Source organism: Conger conger, chromosome 14, assembly GCF_963514075.1.
Source record: "Conger conger chromosome 14, fConCon1.1, whole genome shotgun sequence".
Lineage (NCBI taxonomy): Eukaryota > Metazoa > Chordata > Actinopteri > Anguilliformes > Congridae > Conger > Conger conger.
This window is the reverse complement of record NC_083773.1, coordinates 34,394,178-34,411,094: the sequence shown is the minus strand read 5'-3', so window position 1 is coordinate 34,411,094 and position 16,917 is coordinate 34,394,178. Positions and strand designations below refer to the sequence as shown.

Below are 16,917 nucleotides of genomic sequence, written 5' to 3'. Positions count from 1 at the left end.
CAGTACTCCATTTACTGTATTACTCTGGCAAGCCTCAAGAATAGAAGGCCAGGTTACGGTTTACAAAAACATACAAAAAAATGTGTAGAATTCTGGAACAAGATTAGATGTGTTATGGACAGATGAAATGAAGATCAACCTGTATCACAGTAATGGAAAATGTGGAGAAAAGAAGGAACAGCTCATGATCCAAAACATAGCACCTCATGTGTAAAACATGGTGGAGGTAGTCGTATGGCTTGTGTTAATTTGTCCAATTACTTCCCAAGAACTTGGGGAGCTATGTATAAGAATTTAAAAAATGAAATTTCTACACGTCTCACCCAATATGCATGTAAAAACCTCAAATTAAAGCTGAAAGTCTTTACCCACATTGGGGTGTTTTATTTCAACTTTTTGCTGGAGTACATTTTAATAAACAATTCTGGAAACATTGGGGCTCATGCATTTTCATCTTCTTATCATCAATTTCTCTGACTTTTTCTTATGAAGGGCTTGTACCAGTGTGCCAAGTCAGATTCAACAAACTTCAGAAAACTGTCCTAAAGGAAGATGTCCATTATAGTACATTATTTATGCTGCTTCAGGTGGGTTCCATTGGATAGATGGGCAATGGGATTAACGAGAACAAGGGAGGTATTGGTTTTGGTAAAACATAAAAATATGGCAGACTATTGAGAAACTTTCTCTTATTCCTCCTAAACAGTACACAAAAAATACGTTCCTGAAAACCTTCGAGGTGAGAACTAAGCAATGCTGTTACTGAATCTTGATTAATATTTGATCTTTGAGCTGGGCTGACATGCACTTCAAGCTATGACTTCAAGCCTCTGTGGAATGCGTTGTTTATATGATTCGTACCACAGGTCTGGACCACTTGTAAATGTTGATCCTACCTAAGAAAAAAAAATGAAATAAGATAAAACTGGTGAATGTACCAAGTTCTATATAATCACTTGTATGAGTGATGTTGGTGTCAGGTATCGGGACAGAAAAATCAAGCTCAACCCAGAAGTCGAGGAGTTTTATCCGTAGTCCAGACAGGCAGAGTTCAATCACCGGCAGACAGATGGCCGTGGTCACAAGCAAAGTTCATAAGCCAGAAGTAATCCAATGGAGCAGAAGTACAAAAACAGAGTTCAGAAATTAATAGCCGTAAGAAACAGAAACAGGTTGATACATGGAGCACAAAATAACACTGGATGGTAAGTCGAAATAACATTACAATCTAGCAAACTAAAAGACGTAGACATACCTGTACACACAAGACAAATGAGCTAAACAGATAATGCGGAAATAGAACACAGGTGAAAACAATGAATGATGTGGGGCAGCTACGGAGTGGGAGTGCAGACAAGAACATTAACAAAAAAAATAAAAACAGAAATAACAAACGCCAAAAACAGAGAGCAAACACAGGATGTGACAGTTGGTCTATTGTCCATAAATTGAAATGTTCATATAAACATAACATGCCAGCATTTAAGTGGAATATCACCTTTTGGTGTACTGTAGTTGTATTCTTGTCAAAGCATGTTGAATGAAATGCATACTGCAATACATTTTCAAAAAGGTGTTACTACAATCTCTAGAGGTCTGTGTCATTTTCAGAACCGTGAGACTGCAGAATTGTGTATGTGGGCTGCCCTTTTCTGCATGAGCCTAATTGGTCCCCAGTTTCTTTTTGGCCTATATAATTACATGAAAAGATAGATTCAAACCATTTGAATTATTTTTTCTACTTGAGTAGGCTAATTTGTTTTTCTCCATGGTGAAAACACAGAGGTGAGTTATGACTTCTAAATTTTTAAGAATGCTAGATCGTGTGGGAAAGCTTTTTTCTAGCGCTACTAGAATTATTCTTCTCACACAGAAGTCTTCACAGAAGCTCTTTTTCATGTTCTTTGCACACTTTGTTATTTGATGATGTGTACGCTGTTTCTCCATAAATTGGAGTCCCATTCTCTTCTGTGCAGTTACAGGTGCTGAGAAAAAAACGGAATGTTGGACATACAGTTCCTAGTATTTTGACAGTGGGACAATTTATCTTCTTTTGGCTCTTTCCTCCAGCATATTGGATTTGAAATGAAATAATGAGGTTAAAATGAAGACTATAGCATCAACTTTAATTTGAGGGTATTTACATCCATATCAGGCGATCCATGTAGGATTTATATGTCCCCCCTATAATCTAGTCTTGATTCTAGGCTTTTGATTGCCTTTGTCAACATGAGGGCCAGAGTTGTGCCAATGACAGTCTAGAAAGACATTAGAAATATGGGTGAAAAGCATTGTCAACAGTCAACAGCATTGGCCAAAAAATAGGCTTACCCAATGAAACTGCTTGGAACATCCTTAAGGAAAAAGAGCACAGGTGTATGTTTGGGATCATTGCCTTGCTGTAAGATGAAGCAGCATCCAAAGTGTTTGGAGACATTTGACTGAACTTGAGCAGAGAAGATGCAGCTTCACACTTCAGAATTAATTCTGCTGCTTTCAGCATTTAATTTATCAATAAAGGCAAGTGAGCCAGTACTATGGTAGCCATACACGCACAAACTATAACAACCCCACCACCATGTTTCACTGAGGAGGGGGATTGCTTTGGTTCTTGGGCAGTTCCTTTTAGCCTCCACACTTTGCTCTTGCCATCACTCTTATATAAGTCAATAAGAGATTATACAAGTTGGTCTCATCTGTCCACAAGATCTTTTTTTCAGAACTCTGCAGGCTCTTTTAGATACTTCATTGGAAACTGTAACCTGATCATCCTGCTAACGAGTGGTTCTTTCAGTGTAGCCTCTGTAGATCTGTTTGCAGAGTCTGTACAGAATAGACACATCCACACCTGCCTACCAAAAAGTGTTTCTGATCTTTTTTTTTTTTAATCATTTATTCCTATGTTCGGGATACAGAGCCAAAACAAATTGTAAATGTTGAGATGTTGATGTTTCTGTTGATGTTGATCTGTTGTTTCACAGGATTCTGGAAATCAAACCATGAACATCTCAGCAGACAGTGGCATGCAAAAGAACATGTCCTTCACCAGGGTGATGGTCCGGGACCCATTTGAGATTGTTGTGACCAAGAACGTCATTGTGGTGATACTCTGCATCACCATCAACTACATCAATGGCACCTTAGTCCACACCTTCTTCAGGCATGAGATCTTCAAAGAGAACCCACGTTACATCCTCTTCATCCATCTGGTCCTCAATGACATGATCCAGTTGATCATTGCTGCTTTGCTGCATGTGATTAGCTACATCTTTTTCCATATCAATGCCTCATTCTGCTGCATTCTCCTGGTAATCGTCATCTTCACAACACTCAACACCCCGCTGAACCTGGCTGGCATGGCCTTTGAGTGCTATATCGCTGTCTGCAACCCACTGCGCCACACCCAGATCTGCACCGTGAGTAGGACCTACATCCTCATCTGCATCATCTGGGCTGTGGGGGCCATCTCCGTCCTGTCAGATCTGTTTCTGCTCCTGGCAACAGAGTCAAATGAGTTCTTCCTGTCTGCCATTTTCTGCCACCGGGACCAGCTGTTCCGCCACGCTTTCATGAAGAACAAGAGGGACATCTCCCATGCCATCTGCCTGTCGTTTGTCTGGTTCATCCTAGTCTTCACTTACTTTAAGATCCTGTTTGCAGCCAAGGCTGTGAACAAAGATGCCAGGAAAGCACGCAACACCATCCTCCTGCATGCTGCACAGCTCCTCTTGTGCATGTTCACCTATATAGGTCATCCTTTAGAGACCTTGCTGAGGTACACTTCTCCCATTAATATACAGGATTTGAGATTCCTCATCTATCTCATAATTCATATTTTGCCAAGGTTTCTCAGCCCCATCTTATACGGCCTCAGAGACAAATCCTTCCGAAAGTATTTGAAGAGGTACTTTTTGTGCAATGCAAAGGTAAATGTATCAGATCACCCAGAGTAAGCCCCTCACTTTAGATCAGACTGCAGACATTAATACAAAACATACCTCTGGGGCCTTTCAGAATGTTCCATCCTATAGAGAAAATGTCACAGCACTACCTTTTTCTCAATTTGGTAATCAGTTTCACTTTGGCAATGAGCAGTGCTCAGGTAATAAATACCCTTGACCAATTGTCTTTCGCCTGTGGTCTGATTAACGATGAAGGTCAGCTGTCTGTCTTTCTATTTAAGTCCCATGTTCCTTTGACTCGGGGCTTGCTTGTTGCTTCGCCATTTCTCATTGCACGTTTCAGGTCTTTTATTTTTGTTTGTGCACTAATGTGAGGCGTGGACGTACTAGACTCATTTACCTGTTGTGTTCAGCTGAACACGCAAGGAAGGAGCTCTAGGTTGAGTTAAAGGTGGACCCAGGAGAACTGAGGCACTCTAGTAACTCAGACTTCCTGCAGCTTGGGCAAAACAAGTGTAAGCGGAAGACAGTTTTCAACCTTGGCACTGCTGTGTGTCCATTGCCCAAAGTGTGCTGTTTCCAAGTTTGACAGCCACATTACATTTACTTGAGTATAGCGAGGTGTTTCTTTCTGTTACTTTATTCAAAGATCTTTGTTTTTGTTTTCGTCAGAGTTAAGCATGTTATTGTACATCTCGCAGAAAGTCTCAATTTGCCGCTGTTGGAGGTAACATCTTCATCAGCGAGCTTTGCACACCTCCAATACATTTACATTTCTTTTGGGGGGTTAGACAAGAGGGATAGGGATATCAGAAAGGGGGGCAGGGGAAAGCAGGAGGTAGGACTAAGGTTCAGTTTGAAAAGGTGTGTTTTTAGTCTGCGTCGAAATAGGGGGAGGGATTCTGCTGTCCTGACAGTGGTAGGCAAGTCATTCCACCACTGAGGTACCAGAACGGAAAACAGGTGTGAATGTGCAGCTCGACTGCCAGGTGCTCGTAGTGAGGGAACCATGAGGCGACCAGAGCTGGCAGACCGGAGTGGTCTAGCTGGGGAGTAGGGAGTGATTAAGGATTGTATGTAAGGTGGGGCAGTCCCCTAAGCAGCCTGAAATGCCAACACTAGGGCCTTGAATCGGATGCGTAGTCTGGGGATTGGTTGTAGATCCTCGTAGCGGATTGTGTAGTTGGGTCTGCATAAGCCACATACCGGAGAGGCTTATGCTTTTCATTTCCTTCTAAGTGCAGGCCTGTTTTTTGTATTACACTAAGGTTTAGAAACCTTCTCAGTTGTGTTTGGTCCTCTGACCCAGCTCCCTTACAGAAACGTCAAGTGCAGTCCAGGTTAACACTCTGATGTGTGAAGTCAACCCCAAATTCCAACAATGTACATTGCTAAACCAATAGTCAGTTAACCTACTTCAGACAAACCCCTGATGGTACAGAATTTCGTTACTAGGCCCATTGACTGCTCTAAGATCGATTATTCACTCCATGCAGTGACTGCTTGACTGAGTTATGAGAAAAAGTAGTGGTCTTGAATGAATTAAACACTGCAAGAATACTTTAAAATATTGCATTTAACAATAACTTATTGATAGAATTAGAAACTTACAAACGAAATTATCCAACCGTATATATCATTTTCGCCAAATTAAATATATGGCTTGTGATATCACACCTCATCCTGCAACGCCACCTAGCAATACGCCTTCTTTAGCATGTCATGTTTTATTTACATTATTTTAATATCTTTGTCATGGTGTCTTAAATGGCTTTGCAATCAGGGTTGATTTGGCAGAAGCACCATCACATTACTGGTGTAAATCACTATTTTCTCTGATTAGTTGACGTTTTCAATAAAAGCGCACTAACAAGCAAAACGCACCAACGTTGAGATGTAACTAGGGGCAACAGCTGATTTCAGAGGCTTGCGGCCATAACAGTGGTGGCCACTAGTGGAGTGAGCTGACAAGATAAGTATAAGGTATAGCTAAGAGTGGTCCAGACCAACCTTATGAAAGAACCACCATTATGGTAAAGCTTAAGGTATAACTTATGAACAACGTTTAGAAGGCTTCAGAAAACGCAGCCCAGAGCCATCGCACAAGCATTGGGGATAGCTTGTACAACAACTTGGAATGTCCTGAAAAAGAAAGAAACTGCTGGCGTACTGAGCAACAGACATCAACCAAGGAAAACAACAGCAGTTGATGACAGAAACATTGTGAGAGCTGAGAGGAAAACCCCCAACATATCAGTGACATCACAAACAATCTCCAAGGTACCTCAAAAACATTCTGTCTGCCAATTTACGGAGAAATGTGTCCAAATTAATTGGGAGGAACTTGATACATGCCAATGCAGTTAAGGACCCAAATGACCCAGTTAATGCAGTTAATGACCCAAAACACACTACCAACACAACAAAGGATTTCATTAGGGAGAAAAGGTGGAAGGTTTTAGACTGGCCAAGTAAATCACCAGACTGTAACTGTAGCTAGCTCCACTGAAAGACGGCTCAAAGACTGATGTTGTTTGTGCAATAAAAGTAGCGTTTATTCCTGAAACTGAGTAGACTTGGTTTTAACGTAGCCTATAGACCTTACTATGAAAGCATAAACACTCATTAAAGATTGACAACTGTAAGAACACCGTAACAGCACCAAAAACACCGTAAGAGCTTCTAATCTCTTCAGTAAAAGGGAGCAAGCTTTCCGTTCCATTCAGTTTGAGACAATCCATGTGAGGCAATTAATTCTGGGAAACTTTTCGAATTGCGCGCATATGCAGGCAGGTCGTAGTGCATGTCAGTATGTTGTATTTCAATATAAAAGTCCTCACATGGGATAGCTTGCTCACTAAAGGTCCTTGGCTCTTACAATGATATTACAACAGAAATCAATAATCAGTACCTTGTCAAAAGATAGGGTCATCTACAGTAACCAAATAGAGCATGCAAGGAGATTGAAGGGGAAAACCCCCACAAACAAATCAAAGAGGCTGCAGTAATGTCAATGTCAACGGGTCGCAGGCTTGATGTAGTTATTGCAAGCAAGGGATATGCTATCAAATATTAGCCTAAGTTTCATGTACTTTCATTTACTTAAATACTCTCTGTTCCGATACTTTTGCTCACCTAAAAATTGGGTGGTCTGATGCCAAAGGTGCTAGTTATGTTCTAAATAGTTTAACACATTCTGGCACAAATATACATTAACAATCTTTTGATAAGGCAAACACGCTATTCAAATGAATCCTGAAAATTTCATTAAATCTGCTTGGTAGTTCTTATTAAAAAGATTTTAGTATTTTTGCAAGACTTTTATTTTCACTTCCATTTACAGCATTGTACATTTTCTTAATCTTATCCAATTAGAAGATGTCCTAGTGACTTTTCCACAAAGTGGGTTTTCATGTGCAACGGTTATTATTAAAATGTATATTTTTGGACACGGGGCGCCATTGAAAATGAACAGTGAAAAGCTAGCTTGTCTGTTAGCCAGTGACTATATAATGTAACACATGATGCAACTGCAAGCCACATACAATTATACATTGCCAGAGCCATATGAAGTCAAAATGACAGAGCGACTTGCTGCCGAGAAACATCAGTCATGACAGGCTATTTCTGACTTCTTCCAAGATCGTAAAATTAGCTATTTATAGCAGGCTAGCTTCTTAGTTACTAGTAGCTAGCGATACAACTGTACAAAGCTATAATTAAGCTAGCCAACTTAAATAAATGTATGTGTTACCCCAACTAACATAACGTTACACTCTTGAATTCCAGAGCTTGTGGACAAGGCAAAGTAGCTAGCTCTCAACCAGCACATAGACCAGCTAGCCAGGGCTAACGTATAAGCTTAGCTAAAGTCTTTGCTAAAAATTGCCAACAGCTAGGTTAGTTAGCTAGCTAGCTTGCTATCTATACTTCAGGCTTAAGTTGCCCTGCTGGTCTAGGATCCTAAAATAACTAAGTAACATTATGTCTGACCCTGGATCAATGGTACTTTACACCACAAGAAACTGCATCTCTGGTTGATCTGTAGCTATTCTATTAAAAGTCTTGATCGGTGTGTCTTCTTGGTTAATTTTGGTAGCTAGCTCCATCCTTAGCAAGCTAGCCTATATTGGCTCGGTGGTAAAGTAATGTTTACATTACTTTCTAATCGCACTTGCTACATCAATTACATGGATAGCTATCATAGCTAGCAAAATAGGCAGCGCTTGCTAGTAACTGTCTCTGATCATGCTGTAATGTTACCTAATTTGAACAGTAAAGTTAGCCAAACTTAATCTCGTATGGTTGGTTGGTCACGTAGCTAGCTTTTAAACATACAGTATATTTAGCTAACATGTGTAGTCAGCAGCTATTGAAATGATCTTGTGATGGAGCTGTCATGTTTTTTTTCTGTTGTTGCGCTCCAGGGTGAAGTTGCCCCATAGTGATGTGAGATACAGTTGTGCTCATAAGTTTACATTATTATTACAGATTTTTGGCCATTTTTCAGAGAATATGAATGATAATACAAAAACTTTTCTTTCACTCATGGTTAGTGGTTGGGTGAAGCCATTTATTATCAAACAATTGTGTTTGTTCTTTTTAATTCTTAATGACAACAGAAACTATCCAAATTACCCTGATCAAAAGTTTACATACCCTGGAGGTTTTGGCCTGATAACATACACACAAGTTGACACACACAGGTTTAAATGGCTATTAAAGGTAACCCACCTCACCTGTGATCTGTTTGCTTGTAATAAATGTGTGTGTATAAAGTTTCTGGGCTCCTGACAGACCCCTGCATGTTTCATCCAGTGCTGCACTGATGTTGCTGGATTCCGAGCCATGGGGAAAGCAAAAGAATTATCAAAGGATCTGCGGGAGAAGGTAGTTGAACTGTATAAAACAGGAAAAGGATATAAAAATATATCCAAGGAATTGAGAATGCCAATCAGCAGTGTTCAAACTCTAATTAAGAAGTAGAAAAAGAGGGATTCTGTTGAAACCAAGCCATGGTCAGGTAGACCAACAAATATTTCAGCCACAACTGGCAGTAAAATTGTTCGTGATGCAAAGAAAAACCCACAAATAACTTCAGCTTCACAGGATTCTCTGAAAAAAAGTGGTGTGGCTGTTTCAAGATGCACAATAAGGAGGCACTTGAAGAAAAATGGGCTGCACGATCGAGTCGCCAGAAGAAAGCCATTACTACGCCAATGCCACAAAGCAGCCCGCTTACAATACACCAAACAGCACAGAGACAAGCCTCAAAACTTCTGGAACAAAGTTATTTATTATAAGGCCTATGATGAAAGGTACACCATTCCTACTGTGAAACACGGAGGTGGATCGCTGATGTTTTGGGAATGTGTGAGCTACAAAGGCACAGGGAACTTGGTCAAAATTGATGGCAAGATGAATGCAGCATGTTATCAGAAAATACTGGAGGAAAATTTGCACTCAGCAGCCCGGAAGCTGCGCATGGGTCGTACTTGGACGAGGCCAAGTCGACCTGTCATTGGCTACAGCAGAAAGAAAAAGTTTTTGTATTATCACTCATATTCTCTGAAAAATGGCCAAAAAATCACAAAATCTGCCAGGATATGTAAACTTATGAGCACAACTGTAAGCCCCGCCAAGTCCCACAAAATTCAAACAATGTACATTGTTAAACAAATAGTAATCTTCAGACAAATCATGATATTGTATATGTTACACCCCTGTAAGGGGGAATAGAAAGAATGAAAACATGGACATGATGTTGCTGCGATCAAGTCCAATGTTGTAATGCATTTTCCAAAAACATTCATATGTTCACCAAACTTCACGGTGTACTGTCCCTTTAACAATTTGAAAAATAATGCATTGTCCCTGTAAGAAAGTACACAATTGAAAAATATTACAGCATCTTAAAACAGCATTCGAAAAGAAATACCTTTACAGTAGCTTTAAACTGACTTCGAAAAAATTCCTTTACAATAGCTTTAAACTGACTTAGAAACCTATTGCACCTTTAAAATGAACAGCATAATATGTACATTGTTCCAATACTTAATAGTACTATTATGCATTTAACCCTGAGTATAGTTCACTCTTGCTTTAACTTCGAACATAAATTAAAGTAGTTTTGCATTTACATATTTAACTGATATACTTCACTATAAACTGTAATGTAAATCTTGGTGCACTATGATATGTTTCCCATGATACTTTGCGGTGATGCACAACGTCAAGTGTCCTGAGTGTTTCTCCATTTCATGACATAAACTGTAACATTTTAGCATTACTAGATTAACCATACAATGTACAATGAATACAGGGCAAACATGCTTTTTCATGAGATGCTTCCTCAAGAAATGGCGGACATTACGTTTCTACGGTGCTGCTTCCAGCGTTACACAGCTAGCAAGCATGCTACATCAGGGCCACATTTCTTCTTCTTCGTGAGGTTTTATGGCGTTTGGCATCCAACTTTTTGGTGCATGCCACAACCCACTGCCGCAACCCACTGGATCAGGATTCTATTTCCTCATGTCTTGAAAAAAAATAATAATAAAAATAATATGAAATCCTATTTAGCAACCCTGTCCGAAACAGAAGTAAAAAACACACGCCACCTGAATCTCCCCGCAACACTTCTGCCAAATCCCATTCTACTCCCTTATCTCTCCACTCTTTGATCAATTTTTCTCTCTCCAAGTTGTACTTTGGACAAGTTATCATTATATGCTCAATCGTTTCTTCAGAAATCTGAAATCACGTCTTCCACTGTTGTGTTTTTTCATTAACCATAGTGTATCATTTAGGCCGGTCCAAACCTCAAACTTGACATTACAGTCTCCTCTCTTCTACTCCGTCCTGTCTTTCTCATCTTTCCAACTCTTTTTTGGATTTTATAAAAATGGCGTCCTGTCCTTTGCTTATCCCATTGATTTTGCCATCGTTTCCTCATTTCATTTTTACACAAACTCTTCATCTCTGCTTTACTAAAGTTTACCCTCATTTCTATATTCTCTCTATTTATTGCTTTTTTTGGCATATTTAGCAGCACCCTCATTGCCTTCTACTCCCATGTGTGCTGGTACCCATAAAAAACAAACAATTAACCCCATCCTTTGAATTCTATGTAATATTTCCAATACAATGTCCTGTCTACATGCCAAATAGTTGTTTCTTATACTCGTTAACGCTGCACTGGAATCTGAACATATAATTACTGTGAGTGGTCTTACTTCCTCCACCCACTGCAAAGCCAGTAAAATGACAATTATCTCCACTGTATTGACAAAAAGGATTATCAATTAATCTTTTCTTACAGTATATTTTAGTATATACTATTTTAAATTCTGGAACAACAAATGAAACTCCAACCGTATTATTGCTGGTTTTTGATGCGCCTGTGTATATTTGAACAAATCCATAATACTTATTTCCTATCAGTTCAGTTCCTACTAAACACCTCATCATATTCAATACCTTTTTACATTTAACGATTATCTTTTGTATGTGGACTGCCCACGTCAATCTCTCATCAAACCATAAACCTAAACATTTATTACATTTTACTCTTTCTAACTCTTTCTTATATAATCTTAGATTTAATTGGTTCCCTATCTTCTTCCTTGTAAAGAATAGTGATTTTGTTTTCTTTACTGAAAATTTAAAACCCCACTTCAATGACCAATCTTCAACTTTACTGATAGCTTCTTGCACCTTCTTCACTATAAACTCTAAATTTCTTCCTCTTTTCCACACTGCACCATCATCAGCAGGGCCACATTTTCAGATTTAGCCAAACTAATTTCACAGGGTCAAGTTACTGCAGACACAGATATTTTACTCCCTGCATGTTCCTTATAGCGTGAAACATTTTCCAACCATCGTTCTTACCTGTAAGGGGGAATAGAAACAATAAAAACAGGGACACAATCTTGCTGCAATCAAGTCCAGTATTGTAATGGCCGAACGCAAGCAACACATTGTTTCCCTACAGGTCTGAACGAGGCATAACGATCAACAGATCAGTAGATTACAGACTGATAACTAAACTCAACGAAATAAGGAAACACTGCAAAAGGTAACTTCAAGTGCATTTTCCCAAAACTTTATGGAATGTAAATTTGAATTAGACTGTGCATTGTAAACACATAGGCTATATCTTTTCAACCTCTATCTTTTTAAGCTATTTTACCTGGTAGGCGAAGGCCAGAGCAATTGATTACAATAACCTGATCTGCAGGTCAGAATGTATTTTTTAACTAAGTCCTTTTTACAAAGCAATGACCACATTTTTAACCTTGCATGAATTACCGTATTTTTTACCTTGCATTGCAATAAATTACAGCATTTTAACTCAGCAATTTTAACTTATCCCTTTATACCCAGTGCATAGCATGTTTAAAGTATCTTGTCTTTTTATACTCAGTGTACATCTAGTGTATGTTGTTAACATATATTAACCATTTAGTATTACATCATTTTAATAACCATTACATATAGATGGGGTTCACGAGAGGCAATGGTTTGTGCCAATCTGACTAATGACCTATAACATTATGTAATAGAGGCTAACATCTGGTAGAACGAATCAGATGGCAACAAACTAATGGTACAGACTATGAATTATGTTCTGCACATTACCCAAACCCATTCTCCAGGGGCGTACAGTAGCTAGGAATTCTGCGACCCCTAAAATAATATTGCACTGGGCCCCCCTACTGGACTTTTTGTGGGCCCTTTTTTGTTTGTCCACCTTTACCCCCCTGTCACCTTGGGTCTGTACAATCATCACCTCATTCCACCCCACTAGTCAGGACCCTGCCTTAAGAGTTTAACAATAAGTGACCTACTATCACTCCTTGGTTGTGTTAAAAGATTTTTTAAAATGGCTCTGCAATAATGTCTGGCAATTATGTATATCAGATAGGTTTAATGTCTTTAAGCAGGTCTTTATTACAATGTTTGCCTCTCTGTTCTGCCAGAGCCAGTGCAATATCCTTTAATGAGTTTCGCTTTCCTAAGACAAACTTCATTAGTATGTTTAATAAGCCCCACGCATGCCAAAATGTGCTTTGCAAAACAATCACCACATCATGAATGACCTTTGTTGCTGGCTCCTAATGAGGGCAGAGGGAGGCAGGGAGAGTTTTGTGTCTCTGTGACAGGGCTCAGCGGACAGAGTGAAATGTCATATGGTCCCCAAGTGTTGGTGAAGAGACCTTAATGATACTCGCAAGACCGACAAACTTAGTCTCGCATGTAACTCAGGAAAAAAACAACCTTTCTCAACAACAAAGCCATAGAAAAACAAACAGGGAAAACATTTAAACTTTTTTAAAGTTAACAAATATTTCACAAACTGAAGCAGAACGTTCAGCTTGTCCTTTTTTGGTTTATGAGTTGAATGAAAAGTTGACCATTGCAAAAATTGAACATTGAACAGTAAACACCATGAGTCATCTGTCTTCTGTCATCTGCTGATGACTTCAGCTGTATGCCTTAACTACATACGATAGATAAATGCTGCTGGCATTGTGGACTATACTGGGCAGTGCATAAATGTATGAAAAATACAATTACAGATGCAGGCCCTTCAGAATGGTTTTACCCCCATTTTCTCATTTTGCCCTGTTGCACCTTGACCTTAAGTATATTCAAATATTGTTTCCCTTTTACCAACACAATTTACCAACAATAAATATGAGGCATTTCTCATTTACGAAAGTATTCACCTGTTTAAGGTTTATTGTAATATAATTCTGAATATCAGGGTTGAAAACATTATAAACTAGCAGTCCAACACCAGATCTACAGATTAAGAGTAAGCTAATTGTAGATTTTTTTAATAAGTAGATTTTTGATAATTTGCGAAGACATCATACCACAGCCAAGCTGAAACCTATTTTAATTGAATTCATTGTATATACATCACTTAATAGTAGGTAACACAATTATTTTAGCTGTATTTGCAAAGTGCAATCAATGTCAGTGTCTCAGGATATACTGATATACAAGACATGCCAACCAAGGCCTCCACAACTACAGTGTCACAGTGATATACAATACATGCCAACCAAGGCCTCCACAACTACAGTGCCACCGTAGCAGGATGAACGTATATCATCATTATTATCATTATTGCATTTAATTTGAAATGAATTTTAACCCATCCACTTTTATCATATAAAATGCTGAATTTTATGAAGCCATAAAGCTAGCTAGGTTTTTTTTTTTCAGCTTTATTGAACAGTATATAGTATAGAGAGACAGGAAAAATGGGAGTAAGAGAGAGGGGAAGACATCCGACAAATATCAGATGGCCGGATTCAAACCGCCGACATCGCGGCTTGCAATGAGCATGCGGTCAGTGCTCTGCAGGCTGCGCCACCAAGACACCCCCTAGCTATGTTTTGAGTCCATAATCCATACAGAAATATGCACAAAGTGCTTGTGACGTCACTCATTCATTTCCATGGTTGGTCTCACTGCTGCATAATGCCAAATCCAGAGCGCTGCCATTGTATCGTTTGCAAGCGCAGTGGAAGGAAAGGGGAGTTAGTGAAACAGTGGAATCTGTGGAATCCACCCCGACTGCCATACAAGGCAGTGAGACATCTGGCCAACTGGTGTGATTTTTTAAAAATGGTTTCCTTTTTTTCTCACATCCATTTGTGTTCAACAGCTCGGTGAAGCAGGTTTGTGCAGACTTGGGATGCTGGTAACCACAGACCTGGGGGGTATATCAGGAAGCAGGGTTATCCACAGAGTAAAACCCAGAACAGCTGTTTATGGTTTTTACTTTACACTAGGTTCCAGTTTTTTACATTACATTACATTATTGGCATTTGGCAGACACTCTTATCCAGAGCGACGTACAACAAAGTGCATACCCATAACCAGGGGTAAGTGCGCTAAAAGACCCTAGAGGGAAGTACAATTTCAATTGCTACCCATACAACAAAGATAAGGACAAGGGCCTATTATTTATTTATTTATTATTATTATTATTTTTAAAAACAAATAAACAAACAAACAACAAAGCAAAAGTGGCCAAATTTAACTATCCAAATACTGCTTACCTAGCCAACTAAAAATGCCGAAACACTACGCAAATCACAAAGACAACAATTAAGGTTCACAGGGAGGTAGGGAGGGATGGGGAGAGGTGCTGCTTGAAGTGCAAGCTTCAACAGGTGCGTCTTCAGTTTGCGCTTGAAGGTGGGGAGAGATTCTACAGTTCTGACCTCAACGGGGAGTTCGTTCCACTACCGTGGAGCCAGAACAGACAGTAGTCGTGAGCGTGAGGTGTAGGTTTGGAGAGGGAGAGGTGCCAAGCGGCCTGTGGAGGCTGAACGAAGAGGTCTGGCAGGGGTGTAGGGTCTGATGACGAGCTGCTGCATTCTGGATAAGTTGGAGGGGTCTGATGGTGGATGCTGGGAGGCCAGCCAAGAGGGAATTGCAGTAGTCCAGGCGGGACAGAACCATCGCTTGGACCAGGAGCTAGATCGAGTAGGGCGTGAGAAAGGGGCGGATTCTCCGTATGTTGTATAGGAAGAACCTGCATGACCGGGTCACCGCTGCAATGTTCTCGGAAAGGGACAGTCTGCTGTCCATCACCACGCCGAGGTTCCTTGCACTGGGTGATGGAATGAGTGTGGTATCCCCGAGGGAAATGGAGAGATCCAGGTGGGGAGAGGTATTAGCAGGGATGAATATCATTTCAGTCTTGCCTGGGTTGAGCTTTAGATGGTGGTTGTCCATCCAGCTCTGGATGTCCCTCAGGCAAGCAGAGATACGGGCTGAAACCTGTGTATCAGATGGTGGGAACAAGATGAAGCGTTGGGTATCATCCGTATAGCAGTGGTAGGATAGCCCATGTGCAGTGATCACAGGGCCAAGGGAACGAGTGTAAAGAGAAAAAAGAAGCGGGCCTAGGACTGAGCCCTGGGGAACTCCTGTGGCAAGGGGCCGAGGTGTCAATACTGTACCAGCCCAGGCAACCTGGAAGGAGCAACCAGGTTGCCTGGGCAGTTTTGGAAGGGTTTCGGTAGGTTTTACAGCTGTGTTCAAATAAATAGCAGTGCGTTAACACATTAAATTCCAAATCAAAGCATTAGCAAAGTTTATAAAGTCTGCGTTATTCTTTTACAGGAAGCAAAGAAAAGTCATTTTAATCTGTTCAAAAAACATTTTTCTCTTCAAACTCTCGTCAAACTGTATAAACTGAAGACATTTTTCAAGATTTAACTTCACTTAAAATTACCGAACTAATATTTAGTTGCATAACCATTGTTTTTGATAAATGAAGCGCATCTGCACTGCATCAAGTCAACCAACTTCTGGCACCTAGAAACAGGTATTTCAGCCCAGGATGAACTAACTTGAGGTCGAGGAATTGAGCTGGCCACTCCATTACCTCAATCCTCTTTGTCTGGTACTTTTTGTCTGGTTGCTCGCTTACTCGTCTGTTTGCGGTCATTGTTGAAACACCCATTTCAGGGGCATCTTTGGCATATGGCAACATAATCTCTTCAAGTGTTTTGATTTATTCAAACTGATCCATGATCCGTGGTATATGAACCCAATACCATGGTATGAAAAACATCCCCATACCATGATTTTTGTGCCACCATGCTTCACTGTCTGCACAGTGTACTTCAGTACCCAGGGGTCGTCTGATGTACTGTCGACGACCACTAGACCCAAAAAGAAACATTTTACTCTCACCCATCCATAGAATGTTACGCCATTTCTCTTTGGGCCAATCGATGCGTTCCTTGGCAAGTTTTAACCGATTCTGCACAAGTCCTTTTTTCAACAATGGTGCTTTATGGGGGCTTCTTGCTGATAGCTTTGCTTCGATCAAATGTCTTCTGACTGTAACAGCACCTACAGGTAATTATAGATCATCTTTGATCTTTCTGGAGCTGATGAATGGCTGAATCTTTGCCATTCTGACTCTTTGCCATTCTGTCCTAAATAAAGATGTCCATTATTTTACATTATTTACGGT

The 16,917-nt window shown here is 40.0% G+C and overlaps 1 protein-coding gene across 1 annotated transcript; it reads left to right on the top strand.

Annotated features, from left to right (window-relative positions):
* The first annotated feature begins 2,999 nt into the window (after window positions 1-2,999).
* LOC133109459 (odorant receptor 131-2-like) lies at window positions 3,000-3,953 on the top strand. The gene has a single exon (XM_061218782.1). It carries the CDS (start codon window positions 3,000-3,002, stop codon window positions 3,951-3,953), a length of 954 nt encoding a protein of 317 aa, XP_061074766.1.
* The last annotated feature ends 12,964 nt before the right edge of the window (window positions 3,954-16,917 follow it).

Excerpts from the sequence above, each read along its gene's own strand:
- LOC133109459 (XM_061218782.1), top strand. The coding sequence starts at position 3,000 with ATGAACATCTCAGCAGACAGTGGCATGCAAAAGAACATGTCCTTCACC.